Here is a 13078-nt window from a genome sequence, read left to right on the forward strand (position 1 = left end):
TACCAGCGTAAATTACCACCTTAAGTAACAATGTATCAGCAAAATTATCAACGAAAGTAACAGTCAGCATCAACTACCAGCTTGTCAAACAAGGTATCAGCATAAATTACCAGTTTTAGTAATAACGATAATCTAACTTCATTCACTATTGCAGATGTTTCTTTGAAACGGATCACTGCAATAAAAATAAATCCAATCGTATTTTGCACACCCATCCCTCAAAAGAAATTTATAAAATAAAGCAAACACAAATGTAAAAAAAGCATAAAGAAAACAAATTAAACAAGAGACGGTATTGCACCAAAGGAATAATAAAACCGCTTTGAAAAAGAGTTGGTGTTGACAAAATATGCTTTGAAAGAGATGCTAGAGTTGAATATAGATTAAATTTCGAGGAGGGTTGGTGGGATTACTTGTGGGACTTTGACCTGTGTCTTTGCTAGCGAACTTATTGAATGCTCAAACGCATTAGTTTCCCAACTAAGACTGGAGTAGTTCAAGCTGATGCAGCGGAGTTCCATGTCGAAATTAGTTATGATCATTACACATCTCTGCTTACAGCATCGAGTACAAGCCGTTGCATTAGTATTACTTGTAATATTTTGGACCTTTCCTCCAACGCAAAAAGACGCATCGAATATAACACAGGGATCGCCAATATTGGAACTATCATGTATATAATTACACTACAGTTGTTTTCACCCTTAGTGGCCTACTGGTTAGAGCGTCCGCCTCAGATGCGGGAGGTCGTGAGTTCGATCCCCGGCTGAGACATACCAAAGACTTGCAAAAATGGTACTAACAGCTGCCTCGCTTGGCGGTCAGCATTAAGAGGTTAGTGTTAGGACTGGTCGGCCTGGTGTCAGGATAATGTGACTGAGTGGGACATCATGCTACATGTCTTCCCCAGTGCTAGACATCACTATAAACTGCCACATTGCAGACATCGTAGCGATATGACTGAAACATTGTAAAGCTACGTTAAAAATTCAAATCGCACTCTCACACATTTTCTAAGCAAGACGCCATATTGCTAATATGGTTTGGTTGGATGTAGCAGAATGGCAGGGCTTCACATTTCGTACATTTATTTATTGTTTTGCATTCTTAGCATAAGTGTTATTTCTTTGCCCTTGCTTAACGCTCCAAATCCAAGTTGTTGCAATTGCTGTCTCATAACGGACATATACGCTTACCTGATCAATATTCTTCACTGTTCATGTTTTTCAAGATAACTTTAGAAGTAGTAAGATATTAAGGTAAAACAGAATACTGAAGCTAACGTGAATGGCATAATAAGGTTTAGGCAACATACAAGTATATATTCTCCTGATTGTACTGAACCATTCGTATCGCTATCAATGATTTCAAGTATTTTGAGTGTTAGAATAATTTCGTCGAGTTTCTGATACATGTGGATCACTTGTTTATGAGAATCATCAGCTATTTTACAGGACATTTCACTTCAACTGAACGTAAAGGTCGTGCAACTAAAGGCCAATCTCCACGTGATGTCTGATTCACGATATTGTATTTGAAAGTGGCCCTATCATATTGCACGTATAGTGCTGACATTCCCAAAAATGTAATATTAAAAGAATGGTACAACTGATTGTTTCACATTAATACGAGTTTGTATGCTCCTCATCTAAAATCTAGACATACCCATGGAATTCACAGTCATGCAATTTAAAACAGTAGTTTAAGTTTTCGGACCATGATGATATGTAATAAAATATGCTAATTGAACCAAGTGTCGGAATGAGTAATAATACTTAGTGCAGTAGTTTGAAAACAAATGTCCAAATAACACACCAGTACGGCAAATACGGTACAATTTGAAGCAATATAAATGCTCAAAAGTTACAGAAAATAAGGGGAACAGAGGCAACTCGGAAATGAAGTGTCTTTGCTAAAGAATTTTATTAACCTGCGAACCAATTGGCGATAGTAAGCCACGTTGAGAGTGCTACAATCGTTTGTATATATCTTTACCAGACACTAGCATGGCAAAGAACGCATGAAACCACGCAAAACGCAGGATGAATGACACAATAACATGACCAACCTTTATCATAATTTAGACTGACTTTATTGCCATTCAGATCTACCTCCACTGAAAATCCTGTTCATAATGGTAACATGCTTTACGATATTTTCAGAAATTTTGAAAGTGAATACAGTATGATCTGCATACTGGTGTTATTTGGAAACACGCATATGATTTCAGCGACGGGAACCCTTTCGTAGCTTCTCATGAGAACACATTCTACCTTACATTTCTTACATTTATTATTAGGGGAGATGATATCAATGTATAGGTTACACTGATTTCAAGGAGATGAATTTCCATCCTGTTGAAAATTCAGCCAATGACAAGTATGCAGAAAAAGACCTTATCGTAAATGAATTTGAAAGCATTTCCATGTGCAGTAGTGATCGTTGTACCCACTGATGAGTACCCCAACAATGGTCTAGCTCGATATTAGTTCAAACAGAATAGAAAAGCAGACAGCTATAACCCCTATTTCGGGTTATACAACGATCAATCAAAAGATCACGGGCAATTCCATGACCAAATATACACACTGAAATACAATCATTTTTGTTCGGAAAAAAATACATCCGTCGAAACATTGGTTTCCTTTCGAGTAGCTGTCGTTGATTTATTGTGCAGTGATACGAATGATTACAATAAGGAATTTGTTAAGAGGAAAAGGAGAAGAAGGGGGATGGAGGCACGCATACCTTCAAGCAGGCAAATGACCCAGATCCATAATAGGCTTGACACTGAAAATCCAAATTTAGTACATCTCCTCCTATGGCCCCTGCTCTGTATTGATCATACTGTGTATCGTTGAAATTGTTGTTCAATGTACAGCGACTGGACCTGAGGCGATTGCAAATTGGATTTTTGTAAGTAAAAATATGTTATGGACAGGCAGGCAGGCAGACACACAGACAGACACATACAGTCATACAGATAGATAGACAAACAGACAGATATATAGATAGACAGACAGACAGACATAGATAGATAGATAGATAGATATCAGTCCCTAACCCTCCACCTTTATCGGCTGCTAAGAGAAACCTCCGTATGATAAATAGAACCAAACTAATGCACGACATCAAAGCTAACCTAACAACTTGCTTACCTCCTACCGCAGAACACTCGATAACTGTCTGCGTTCATTACCTGACAAACATGCCCCAGCTACCAAGTGCAGAGTATCAATTCAAAAGTGGTCTCCATGATATAGCAGTGTTAGGGACCAGCTTCACACTGCTAAAAGAGACCGCCGTAAAGCTGAGAGACTCTGGCTTTCCACCAGACTCAATATTCATAAGCAAATCTATGAAGTCGCTAAGAAGAATGTCACAAATATAGTCCATACAGCGAAATCAGCCCACTACACTACTAAGATCATGGAAAGTTCCAGCTGGAAAGAGCTCTTCGAGATTACTGACAAGCTAGTGTCAAGGAACAAATCAACACCACTTCCAGCTACCTTCTCTCCACTCGACCTTCCGGACATGTTTGCAAATTTCTTCCATGACAAAGTACAAACCATTAGAGATAAGACTGACACAACAATTTAAATTGACTCGTAGTCACCATACAGTTGGGATACAGAATTTAAGCGGCAACCATTTGCCGCAATTGAACCTATATCTATGGATTTCGTACGTACAATCGTGATGAAGAGTGCACCAAAGTCATGTGAACTTGATCCAATTCAAACATCACTGCTGCTTGAGTGCTTAGATCCAGTATTGCCTTCACTAACTGATGTTATTAATACATCTCTCTCATCCGGGGAATTCCCATCTTTTTCAAAACTGCCATAGTAAAGCCTCTGCTGAAGAAACCAACACTAGACCATAACGATTTAAAGAACTACCGCCCATTTTCTAATCTCCCATTCATATAAAAAAATCCTACAAAAGGTTGTTCTATCCCAGCTTGTATCTCATCTAAATTCAAACAGTCTTTTTAGCAATGTACAATATGCATATCTCCCTTGCCTCAGTACTGAAACTACTCTTCCAAAAGTAGTTACTGGCATTCTCTCTGCGTTGGATAGCGGAAAGATTACAGTCCTCACCCTCCTTCATTTGTCTGCAGCATTTGACACAATAGACCATGATATATTATTTCACCGTCTCCAGCATGTATTTGGCATTCATGATACAGCCTTACTGTGGTTCAAGTCCTACTTGGTCAACAGGACACAAATTGTATATGCAAATGGAAAACACTCCAGCCCAGTTGATCTATGTTGTGGTGTTACACAGGGGTCTGTTCTTGGACCTGTCATCTTCATTCTGTACACTCAGTCGCTCTCAAGTGTCATAGATCATCATCCAGTGTCTAACCAACTGTACGCTGATGACACCCAAATATACAAATCTAGCCACCCAACTGAAGTTGATGCTACCATCCAAGGTGTAGAGAGGTGCATTTCTGATGTGAAATCATGGACGACATGTAACAAGCTGCAGATGAATGATAATAAAACTGAGGCCATTCTGATCACAACAAAAAGACTTTCTCATTCACATCCTTTACCTCAAACAATAAATATCAGCAACGCCAAAATTAAATTCACACAGTCAGTACGAAACCTAGGTGTTACTCTGGATAGTAATCTCACCTTGCACCAACATGTCATGAACACATGCAAGGCTGCATATCTTGAGCTGAGACGCATCAGCTCAATTCGCAAATATCTTTCAGATGATGCCACTAAAACACTTGTGTGTTCATTAGTACTTTCAAGACTGGACTATTGTAATTCAATTCTCTCTGGTTCATCTCAATATCTACTCCAGAAACTTCCAAAAGTTAAAAACACAGCTGCTCGGATCATATTTAGAGTACCATGATCAGAGCACACCTCTCCGCTGCTCTGTACCCTACACTGGCTATCCATTCGATCCAGAATCAAACACAAAATTTGTTCTCTGTGCTACGTTTCGCTGTCGGACTCTAGTCCAACATACCTATCCGACCTCACCCATGTGTACACACCGGCAAGATACTTACGCTCCTGTTCTGACAATCGTATACTCATTATTCCCACTATGAAAACAAAGTCATATGGACAGAGTTCTTTTGCATACCAGGGCCCAGCAACATGGAATGAATTGTCCACTGAACTTAGACACAAAGACACAGTGATCCCATTCAAGAGTGCTCTCAAAACTCACTTATTTCGACAGCAAGAACAAACGTCAAGACCTAATAATGTTTCCTACCTGAAATATTCTCAGCATGTTTTTTATATTTTAATGTTTTTCTAATTTCATGGTGTTTGTTTTTGTAATATTATTATATGTTTTTTATCTTATAGGTGTTGTCTAATGTTGTAAAGCGCTTAGATCATCTTAATATTAGGCGCTATACAAAGTCCTCATTATTATTATTATTATTATTATTATTATTATTATAGATAGATACATAGACAGACAGACAGACAGATATACAGATAGATAGATAGATAGATAGATAGATAGATAGATAGATAGATGGATTGTTGTTGTTGTTGGGTTTAACGCCATTTTACAGCACACGATAGGCGGCCAGTATTAATGGTGGAGGAAGACCCCGGGAAAACCCCAGAAAGAACCACCGACCCACGAGAAGCTACTGGCGAGCTTTCTCACATACCAACATTGGCCGAATCCAAGACTCGAACCAACGCTGACAGAGGTGAGATGGCAGTGATCCGTAACGGACAGCGCTTTTGACCACTCGGCCACTCGATGCGAGAGAGAGAGAGAGAGAGAGAGAGAGATTTCGTACCCTAGACTAGTTATTATCCTTTCTATAGCACCTATGGCACAGCTCGTGAACTCGTACTGCGTTGTGGCCGTCGAAGCATTTGCGGTAAAAGCGTTGACACTCATCAGGTATCCACCGGAACATCCCTGAGACTGGTCATGACTGGCCCCTAGACTGAAATAAACGAAAACATATTACTTCTCTAAACAAAGAAAAGACTTTAAACTAATGAAGCATTAATGACTTGAAATTATTTTCCTCATATGCATGCTTGTAACGATTATGCGAGCTTTTCTTTTCGGAGATTTGTTTTTGTCATATTAAAAACGTCATGCTTCTACTATACAAGAAAATACGTTAGCATATTAGGTGATCCCTTTCCTAGCCTTTGGAGTTACCTCTCATTTCTCTCGCGAGACTTCACGAAAGATTCAACATATTCTTGCTTTAGACTTAAACGTTGCTACGCGCAGACTTGCATCCAGCGTGGATTGTATGTTGTTAGGGCATTATGTGAAGATAGGTTCATTTTTTTTAAAGACATCGATTTAAAAAGATACCATTCTACTATGGACGAAATCAATTTCAATACGCTGGTGGAATCGGATAGAAGAAGAGGAAAATAAAAACGCTATCTCCCGCACACATACTATATTTATTATTTATAACCTAGTTATAGACTTGAACGCAAAGCCCTTTCTTCGACTGTTAATACAGATAACTATATAACCAATGCTTATACGAGGATGGCCGAGTTGTTTCCTGTCATAATTTTCACTTCGACTTAACCGGCAAAATGTTAGGACAACGCAGGCAAGATAGCACTACCGCAAAACTGAAAGCCTAATGATATAGTTTGTGGCAAAGAGATCGCAAACATGGTGAATTGTTAATAAGTGTGAGACCTCCTGTGTGTATATGTGTGTGCGTGTGTGTGTGTGTGTGTGCGCGCGTGCGTGCGTCTGCTTGTGAGAAGCTTACTTGTGGCCAAGCTCATGGACGGCAGTAGTCATTAACCATGTGGAAAATTTCGTATCATATATAATGTTCGCACCAAACTGTTCATGGCAGATCGAGTGTGCATAGCCAACGCCTGAAATAAATGGAATAGCCTACATAAAGAAGAATCAGTCGTAGTTAGCAAATCAAGCAAATCTTCGTCACATAGGTACCAAGTTGCTGCCACATAAAGAAAAATAATTAAACAAATGTGAATATTAAGAATTTTGGGCATCAGATAAAGGAATACTGTCCAAGAACATCTTCAAACGATAATTAACGTACCGATCACTAATTATTCTACAATGCTCAACGCAACTAAAGGATAACACAACCCTTCAGAGAATACATTGCACCTTTACCGCCTCAACTACTTGGCATGTTGCCAAGTGTCAAATATGTTCCGAACAGATTGTTCCATGTACGTACGGACCCCTTCATTACATTGCCCCTACCGTTTCTTAGGATAAAAACCGATGCATAAATTTTCATATGAATATCAACGTTGTATTTAATTATTTTTTTACTGCATTGTTTATTAAATATCATAAGTACATATCCTGTTAAATATTTAAAGGAGGTATTTGACAAAATACGTACCTAGCGTCATAGTCGAACCAGATCCCTTTATTTTTCTGTAAGAAACATCACATTCTGTATTGTATAAATGTAAGTAATCTAACGAGTACAGCCGTTAAAGTGTGTTTATGTGAGTTTAGTTACGTTTAATGTTCGACGGCATATCTGCACATGAAAGACTGTTTATTGCCGAGGCAATGATAGTAGTACGTGTGTATGTGTGTATGTTGTGTAGAAACATATATACTGTTAATCTGCCGATTCAATTTCTCCTATTACTAGTCTAACACGAACACACCATATTACTAGCTTCTGCCAGAATATTAATCAGAAGTAGAATACATCATTATCGCTTTTGACTTTCAGGTGTAAAACATTGTTTTCAGTCGTTTAAAATTTAAAAATTGTTGTTGTTAATTTGTTTACTACTTTCATCAGAACACCAATATCCTTGTACCTACGAGAAGTGCGGATCCCCGATTAGATTATCAAGTACTGCTGTAAAATCAGAAATATTAGATTAAATTTCGATCTAATAGTAAATGTTCAATAATAGAAAATGTGTAGAAAATGTGTAATATATTGATATCCTCTACCCATATATTTTCGTTGTATGTGCAGAGAATTAGGCTCGCATAACAATTAAAAAAGCACCCCCAACTCCCCAAAACAACAAGAACAAAACAAAAATCAATAAAAAACCAACATATATTAAGCATATTAGGGTAAATACTAGACATCATATAATATCAATATTCTTACAATACCTTGCTAACATTACATGGCACTGAAAACTCCAAATGATATCTCGTGTATCCATTTGCAAAATTCTCTGGGCTTAGTGAAAACATTGAAAAGATGAACATTGGTAATCAGTTCTCTGTGCTAGTGAAAATATTGAAAAGACTAAATCAGTTTAGTTTGCAGATAGATCAGGCTAAAGCACTTGATAATACTCAAGAATATACTTTGGATTCGTACTCTAATGAATTCGCCATTTTAGATCTAAAATTGCCATCGAATTTAGATGATTTGATAAACCTAAATTATGATCATTTAATTAGAGAAATTAATCAAACTAACAAATCCTCGAGAATATAACTCGCATCATTTGGTAAAAATCACAGTAATTACAAGTTTGGCATTACCTAATGAACTCATTTTTCTTGTTTCTTACCGAATTACCGCCCTTCCCCCCCCCCCCCCGTACCACATTAATTCAATTAATTATTATACAAGTTTGTTGACAATGGATCTTGAGATAATACTATGATAAGTTCTATGCTAAAAGACCAGAAAGAGTTACGACAGTTGGGAGTATATACTTTTGTTTAAAGATTATATTAACCTTATTTGGTAACGTGGGCTTGTAGCATACGAAACAAAATGGGCAAACATAATAACATCTTCCTCCATTTATGTCAATATTTTATATCCCATCTTATTGGAGATTTTCAAAAATAATTATGTAAACAACGCAATAAATTTTGGATAGATGTATTTGCTGCTTATACTCAAATCCTAAGGTAGATTTGAAGAGTGTAACTATGAGAATCATTTCCAGACACAAATACTGTACAATTTAAGTTTAAAACTGTAGGAACTAATCAATTTTATCAGAATTAAGATAAATCAAGATGATCCCTAGGTTATGTAGTAAACGTTTCCAAATATGTTCACAGTTAAAACGAAGTTGTTTTTTTTTTTGTTGGTTTTTTTTTTGTATTTCACAGTGCAGTAATTATTAGTAAGGTGTTGATTTTAGTCAGTAGGTGAGGATGATTACCAGTAACAAGATGTGTTGGTCAGGCAATTTGAGTGTTTGTCAGTATCCAACATAAAGTTAGATTCCCCTTTTCGCCAACAGTCGCTAGTATTATTAAGTTGACGTACGTTTTTCCAGCTAGTTTCCCATTTATCCCCAGATAAATTTTTCCACATGGCCGCATAAGATTAAATTCTCATCTCCCAAAAGGCCCATTTTCCCAATAACGCCTTACTAGGCTTCCTGCATGTTTTAATGAATAGTTTAGATAAATGTGAAAGAAACGGGATTTGATACAATCAACTGTTTTGCTACAAACATTATCAGATAAGTGCTAAATTTGTAATCATTGTTTATGCTTGTCAGACTATCTTCAATAATAAGTATATAGCACAGCGTTTTTGTTTAATTTTTCTTCGTTTGTTATTTTTTCTTCATATCTCTAATGTCTGATAAATTATAATTAAATTACAATACATATTGTAGAAGTGATTAGGAATATGCCTCTTTTGTAACCAGCTAGTCCAAGGCTCCCTATCTTGGCACCGAGATATGTCCAAGTATTACAAAATCTCTTAAAAACAAAATGTTTGCGTGAGTGATTTAAATTTTTAACGCAGCTTTAACATAATTTCAGTCATATCGCTACGATGTCTGCATAGTGGCAGTTTATAGTGATGTCTAGCTCTGGGGCATCGTGCCACAGAGAGGTAGCACGATGTCCCACCCAGTCACATTATCCTGACACCAGGCCGACCAGTCCTAACACTAACCTCTTAATGCTAGCGGCTATTGAGACAGCTGCTACTACTGTTTTTATAAGTCTTTGGTATGACTCAGCCGGGGTTCGAAGCCTAGACCTCCAGCATCCGAGGAGGACGCTCCAATAACTAGGCCACTAGAGCGGTCTTAAAAACAAAACAAAACTCAGCGCTATGTATCTGTTGAGAACAGATCTAATCCTCCTCAAATACGGGTATACTGGATTACAACAATAATCATCGAGATCAGTCTATAAATCAATTACATTTCCGATCTGTGTCTGGCTTCACAGGAAATTTAAGGAGTCAAATATGAATTTAGAAAGTACATAGTTAGTATTATTATTATTATTATTATTAAGGTGGGCAGAAAACCTATCAAGCGGTTTCATGCCGATTAAATAGTCCTGCGATGCCAGAATTGTACTGCATTGCACTCGTTAAAGATGAATAAGAGTTAAAAACTTCATTATTTCTTTTAACGTTAGTCTTTGTGATCAAAATAATTTGAGGCGATCTGAAGGATGAAGGGACGAAAAATACAAAAGCAGCACCAACCCACAAATGCACTCTGCACAGAAGAAAATTGATTGCATGTCTAGAAATTACGAAAGCATGAACATTGAAATCAAGATAGAACGAATCATACAAATCAAATAGAAATAGAAATGATGAGAAAAAGTGACAACATACCCTGAAATTCCCATGGCAATATCGTACTTTAAGTTCAGTTTTAATTTCAAGTTATTCTGCCATGTTGCGAAATCTGACAAATCACTGGAAGCATTTGTTCTATTTGTTGACCAAGGAGCTCCTGCAGTATCCTTTAACAATATCGAAAAAAGTAAAATAGACTATAGCAGAATATGTTGAGTAGCAAATGCATTAACGGAAGTGTTTTTAAAAAATCAAGAAAAATGGATGAGAAAAAATATAGGTGCATCAAGTAATCATTTTGATTTCTGCTTGAATTTCTTTGCTTTCACAATGTTTGTTTTCTTTTGTGGGGGTCAGATAATTATATTGTGTACGAGTTAACCCACTAAACCGGACGAGGCAAATGCCAAATCAGCGGGTTAGAGGTTAGTGGGTTACACAGTACATATACCTGAATATAAAGTCAATATTAATGTTTAAAACAAACTTTGTTTTAATCCCTCACACCCACATTCACCATTGTTGGTGATAATCGATTACGTACGATAGTTGTCGTATCTCGCATAAAGAGGTCCTAGGTTCAATACCAAGCAGAAACCCAGTATGGAGCGAGTTGTTGAAATTGCTTGTTTAGCGCTAGGGTATCCATATTTGTACTAACCAAGGTCCCTAGATTCGTCAACCATAGGGATTTTAATATACATCCTCATATATATATATATATATATATATATATATATATATATATATATATATATATATATATATATATATATATATATAGTCTTAAGAGTAATTCTCCTCTTGGAGTAATATGACATTACTCTCTTATATAAATAAATCCTAATTTGTTGGCCTCTGATGCAAAAAAAATATTTATGGATTGGAGTCTTAAATATAGTTATGTAATTCTAATGCTATTTAATAATATCAAAATCTCATTGGAACATATTTTTTCCTATTGAAAAACTTCTTTTATACCTTAATTAGAAAGAAAAGTTTACTTTTCAGCATTTATTTCAGTTATCAATTTACAGAACCACCTCGGTCTTAAATATTATTCTGAAGTTTAGCCAGAGTTTAGTTGTTTCTCTTCCTGCGTAGTGGAACCAGTCTGATAATTAATGTCTAGCAGATATATAGAACAGTTCCGAAATATTTAATACTTTTACCGAGGAGACTAATCCCGTCATATTTCTTTCTTTTCTGTACTGTAACTCATGTACATAATGATGCAGAATGTTCGAGTGCTGCTAAGTCGACTCATTGTCATATTCGCAAGCTTTGACCGTAACAATATATACATCAGGCCAGAACAGAGTTCAGAATTAAGCAAGCAGATTTTGTTTTAATTTTATGCTCACATGTATTAGCTAACAATATATTTAACAGATTTATCGCAGTTTTTTCTATTGTATCCATCACAATAATCTCACAGAGTTACCGAATATATTCAGTTGTGTTTTGTGTATATGCGCAGACTATATAAATAATAACATAATTATCCTTTCTAATTTATGGAAAAACAGCACATTAAAAATACAAATATATAATAATAATAATAATAATAATAATAATAATAATAATAATGATAATGAGGACTTTGTATAGCGCCTAATCTTTAGAAGCTCTAAGCGCTTTACAACATTAGACAACATCTATAAGATAAAAAAACAATGATATGATTACAAAAACAAACACCATGAAATTAGAAAACATAAAAAACATGCAAAGAATATTTAAGGTAGGAAACATTATTTGGTCTTTAAGTTTGTTCTTGCAGTCGAAATAAGTGAGTTTTGAGAGCACTCTTGAATGGGATCACTGTGTCTTTGTGTCTAAGTTCAGTGGGCAATTCATTCCACGTTGCTGGGCCATGGTATGCAAAAGAACGTTGTCCACATGACTTTGTTTTCACAGTGGGAGGGGCCCCGAGTGGCCGAGTGGTCTAAAGCGCTCACCGTTCCGGATCACTGCCATCTCACCTCTGTCTGCGTATGTTCGAGTCCAAGGCTCGGCTAGCGTGGGTACGTGGGAAAGCCTGCCAGTAGCTTCTCGTGGGTCGGTGGTTCTTTCCTGGGTTTTCCAGGGTTCTTCCTCCACTAGTTATACTGGCCGCCATATATGGCCTATCTTGTGCTGAAAAATGGCGTTAAACCCTAGAACAAAAAAAAATCACAGTGGGAATAATGAGTATACGATTGTCATAAGAGGAGCGTAAGTATCTTGCCGTTGTGTACACATGGGTGACGTCGGATAGGTATGTTGGACTAGTGTCCGACAGTGAAACGTAGCTCTGAGAACAAATTTTGTTTGATTCTGGATCGAATGGATAGCCAGTGTAGGATACAGAGCAGCGGAGAGGTGTGCTCTGATCATGGTACTCTAAATATGATCCAAGCAGCTGTGTTTTTAACTTTTTGAAGTTTCTGGAGTAGATATTGAGATGAACCAGACATAATTGAGTTACAATAGTCCAGTCTTGAAAGTACAAATGAACACACAAGTGTTTTAGTGGCATCAACTGAA

General features: G+C 36.8%; 1 protein-coding gene across 1 annotated transcript in view; it reads right to left on the minus strand.

Moving 5' to 3' along the window:
- Positions 1-13078, minus strand: part of LOC149794641 (zinc metalloproteinase/disintegrin-like) — a 79597-nt gene that overhangs the window by 2110 nt on the left and 64409 nt on the right. Inside the window, exons 8-12 of the mRNA XM_089963947.1 lie at positions 10586-10716; positions 7388-7422; positions 6770-6881; positions 5810-5962; positions 2749-2890 (exon numbers count right to left, since the gene is read on the minus strand). Of these exons, the coding sequence (XP_089820073.1) occupies positions 2749-2890; positions 5810-5962; positions 6770-6881; positions 7388-7422; positions 10586-10716 (573 nt within the window). The remainder of the gene's footprint in view (positions 1-2748; positions 2891-5809; positions 5963-6769; positions 6882-7387; positions 7423-10585; positions 10717-13078) is intronic.

The sequence above is a fragment of the Sinohyriopsis cumingii genome, chromosome 7 (genome assembly GCF_028554795.1).
Source record: "Sinohyriopsis cumingii isolate HCF-2022 chromosome 7, ASM2855479v2, whole genome shotgun sequence".
Taxonomy (NCBI): Eukaryota; Metazoa; Mollusca; class Bivalvia; order Unionida; family Unionidae; genus Sinohyriopsis; species Sinohyriopsis cumingii.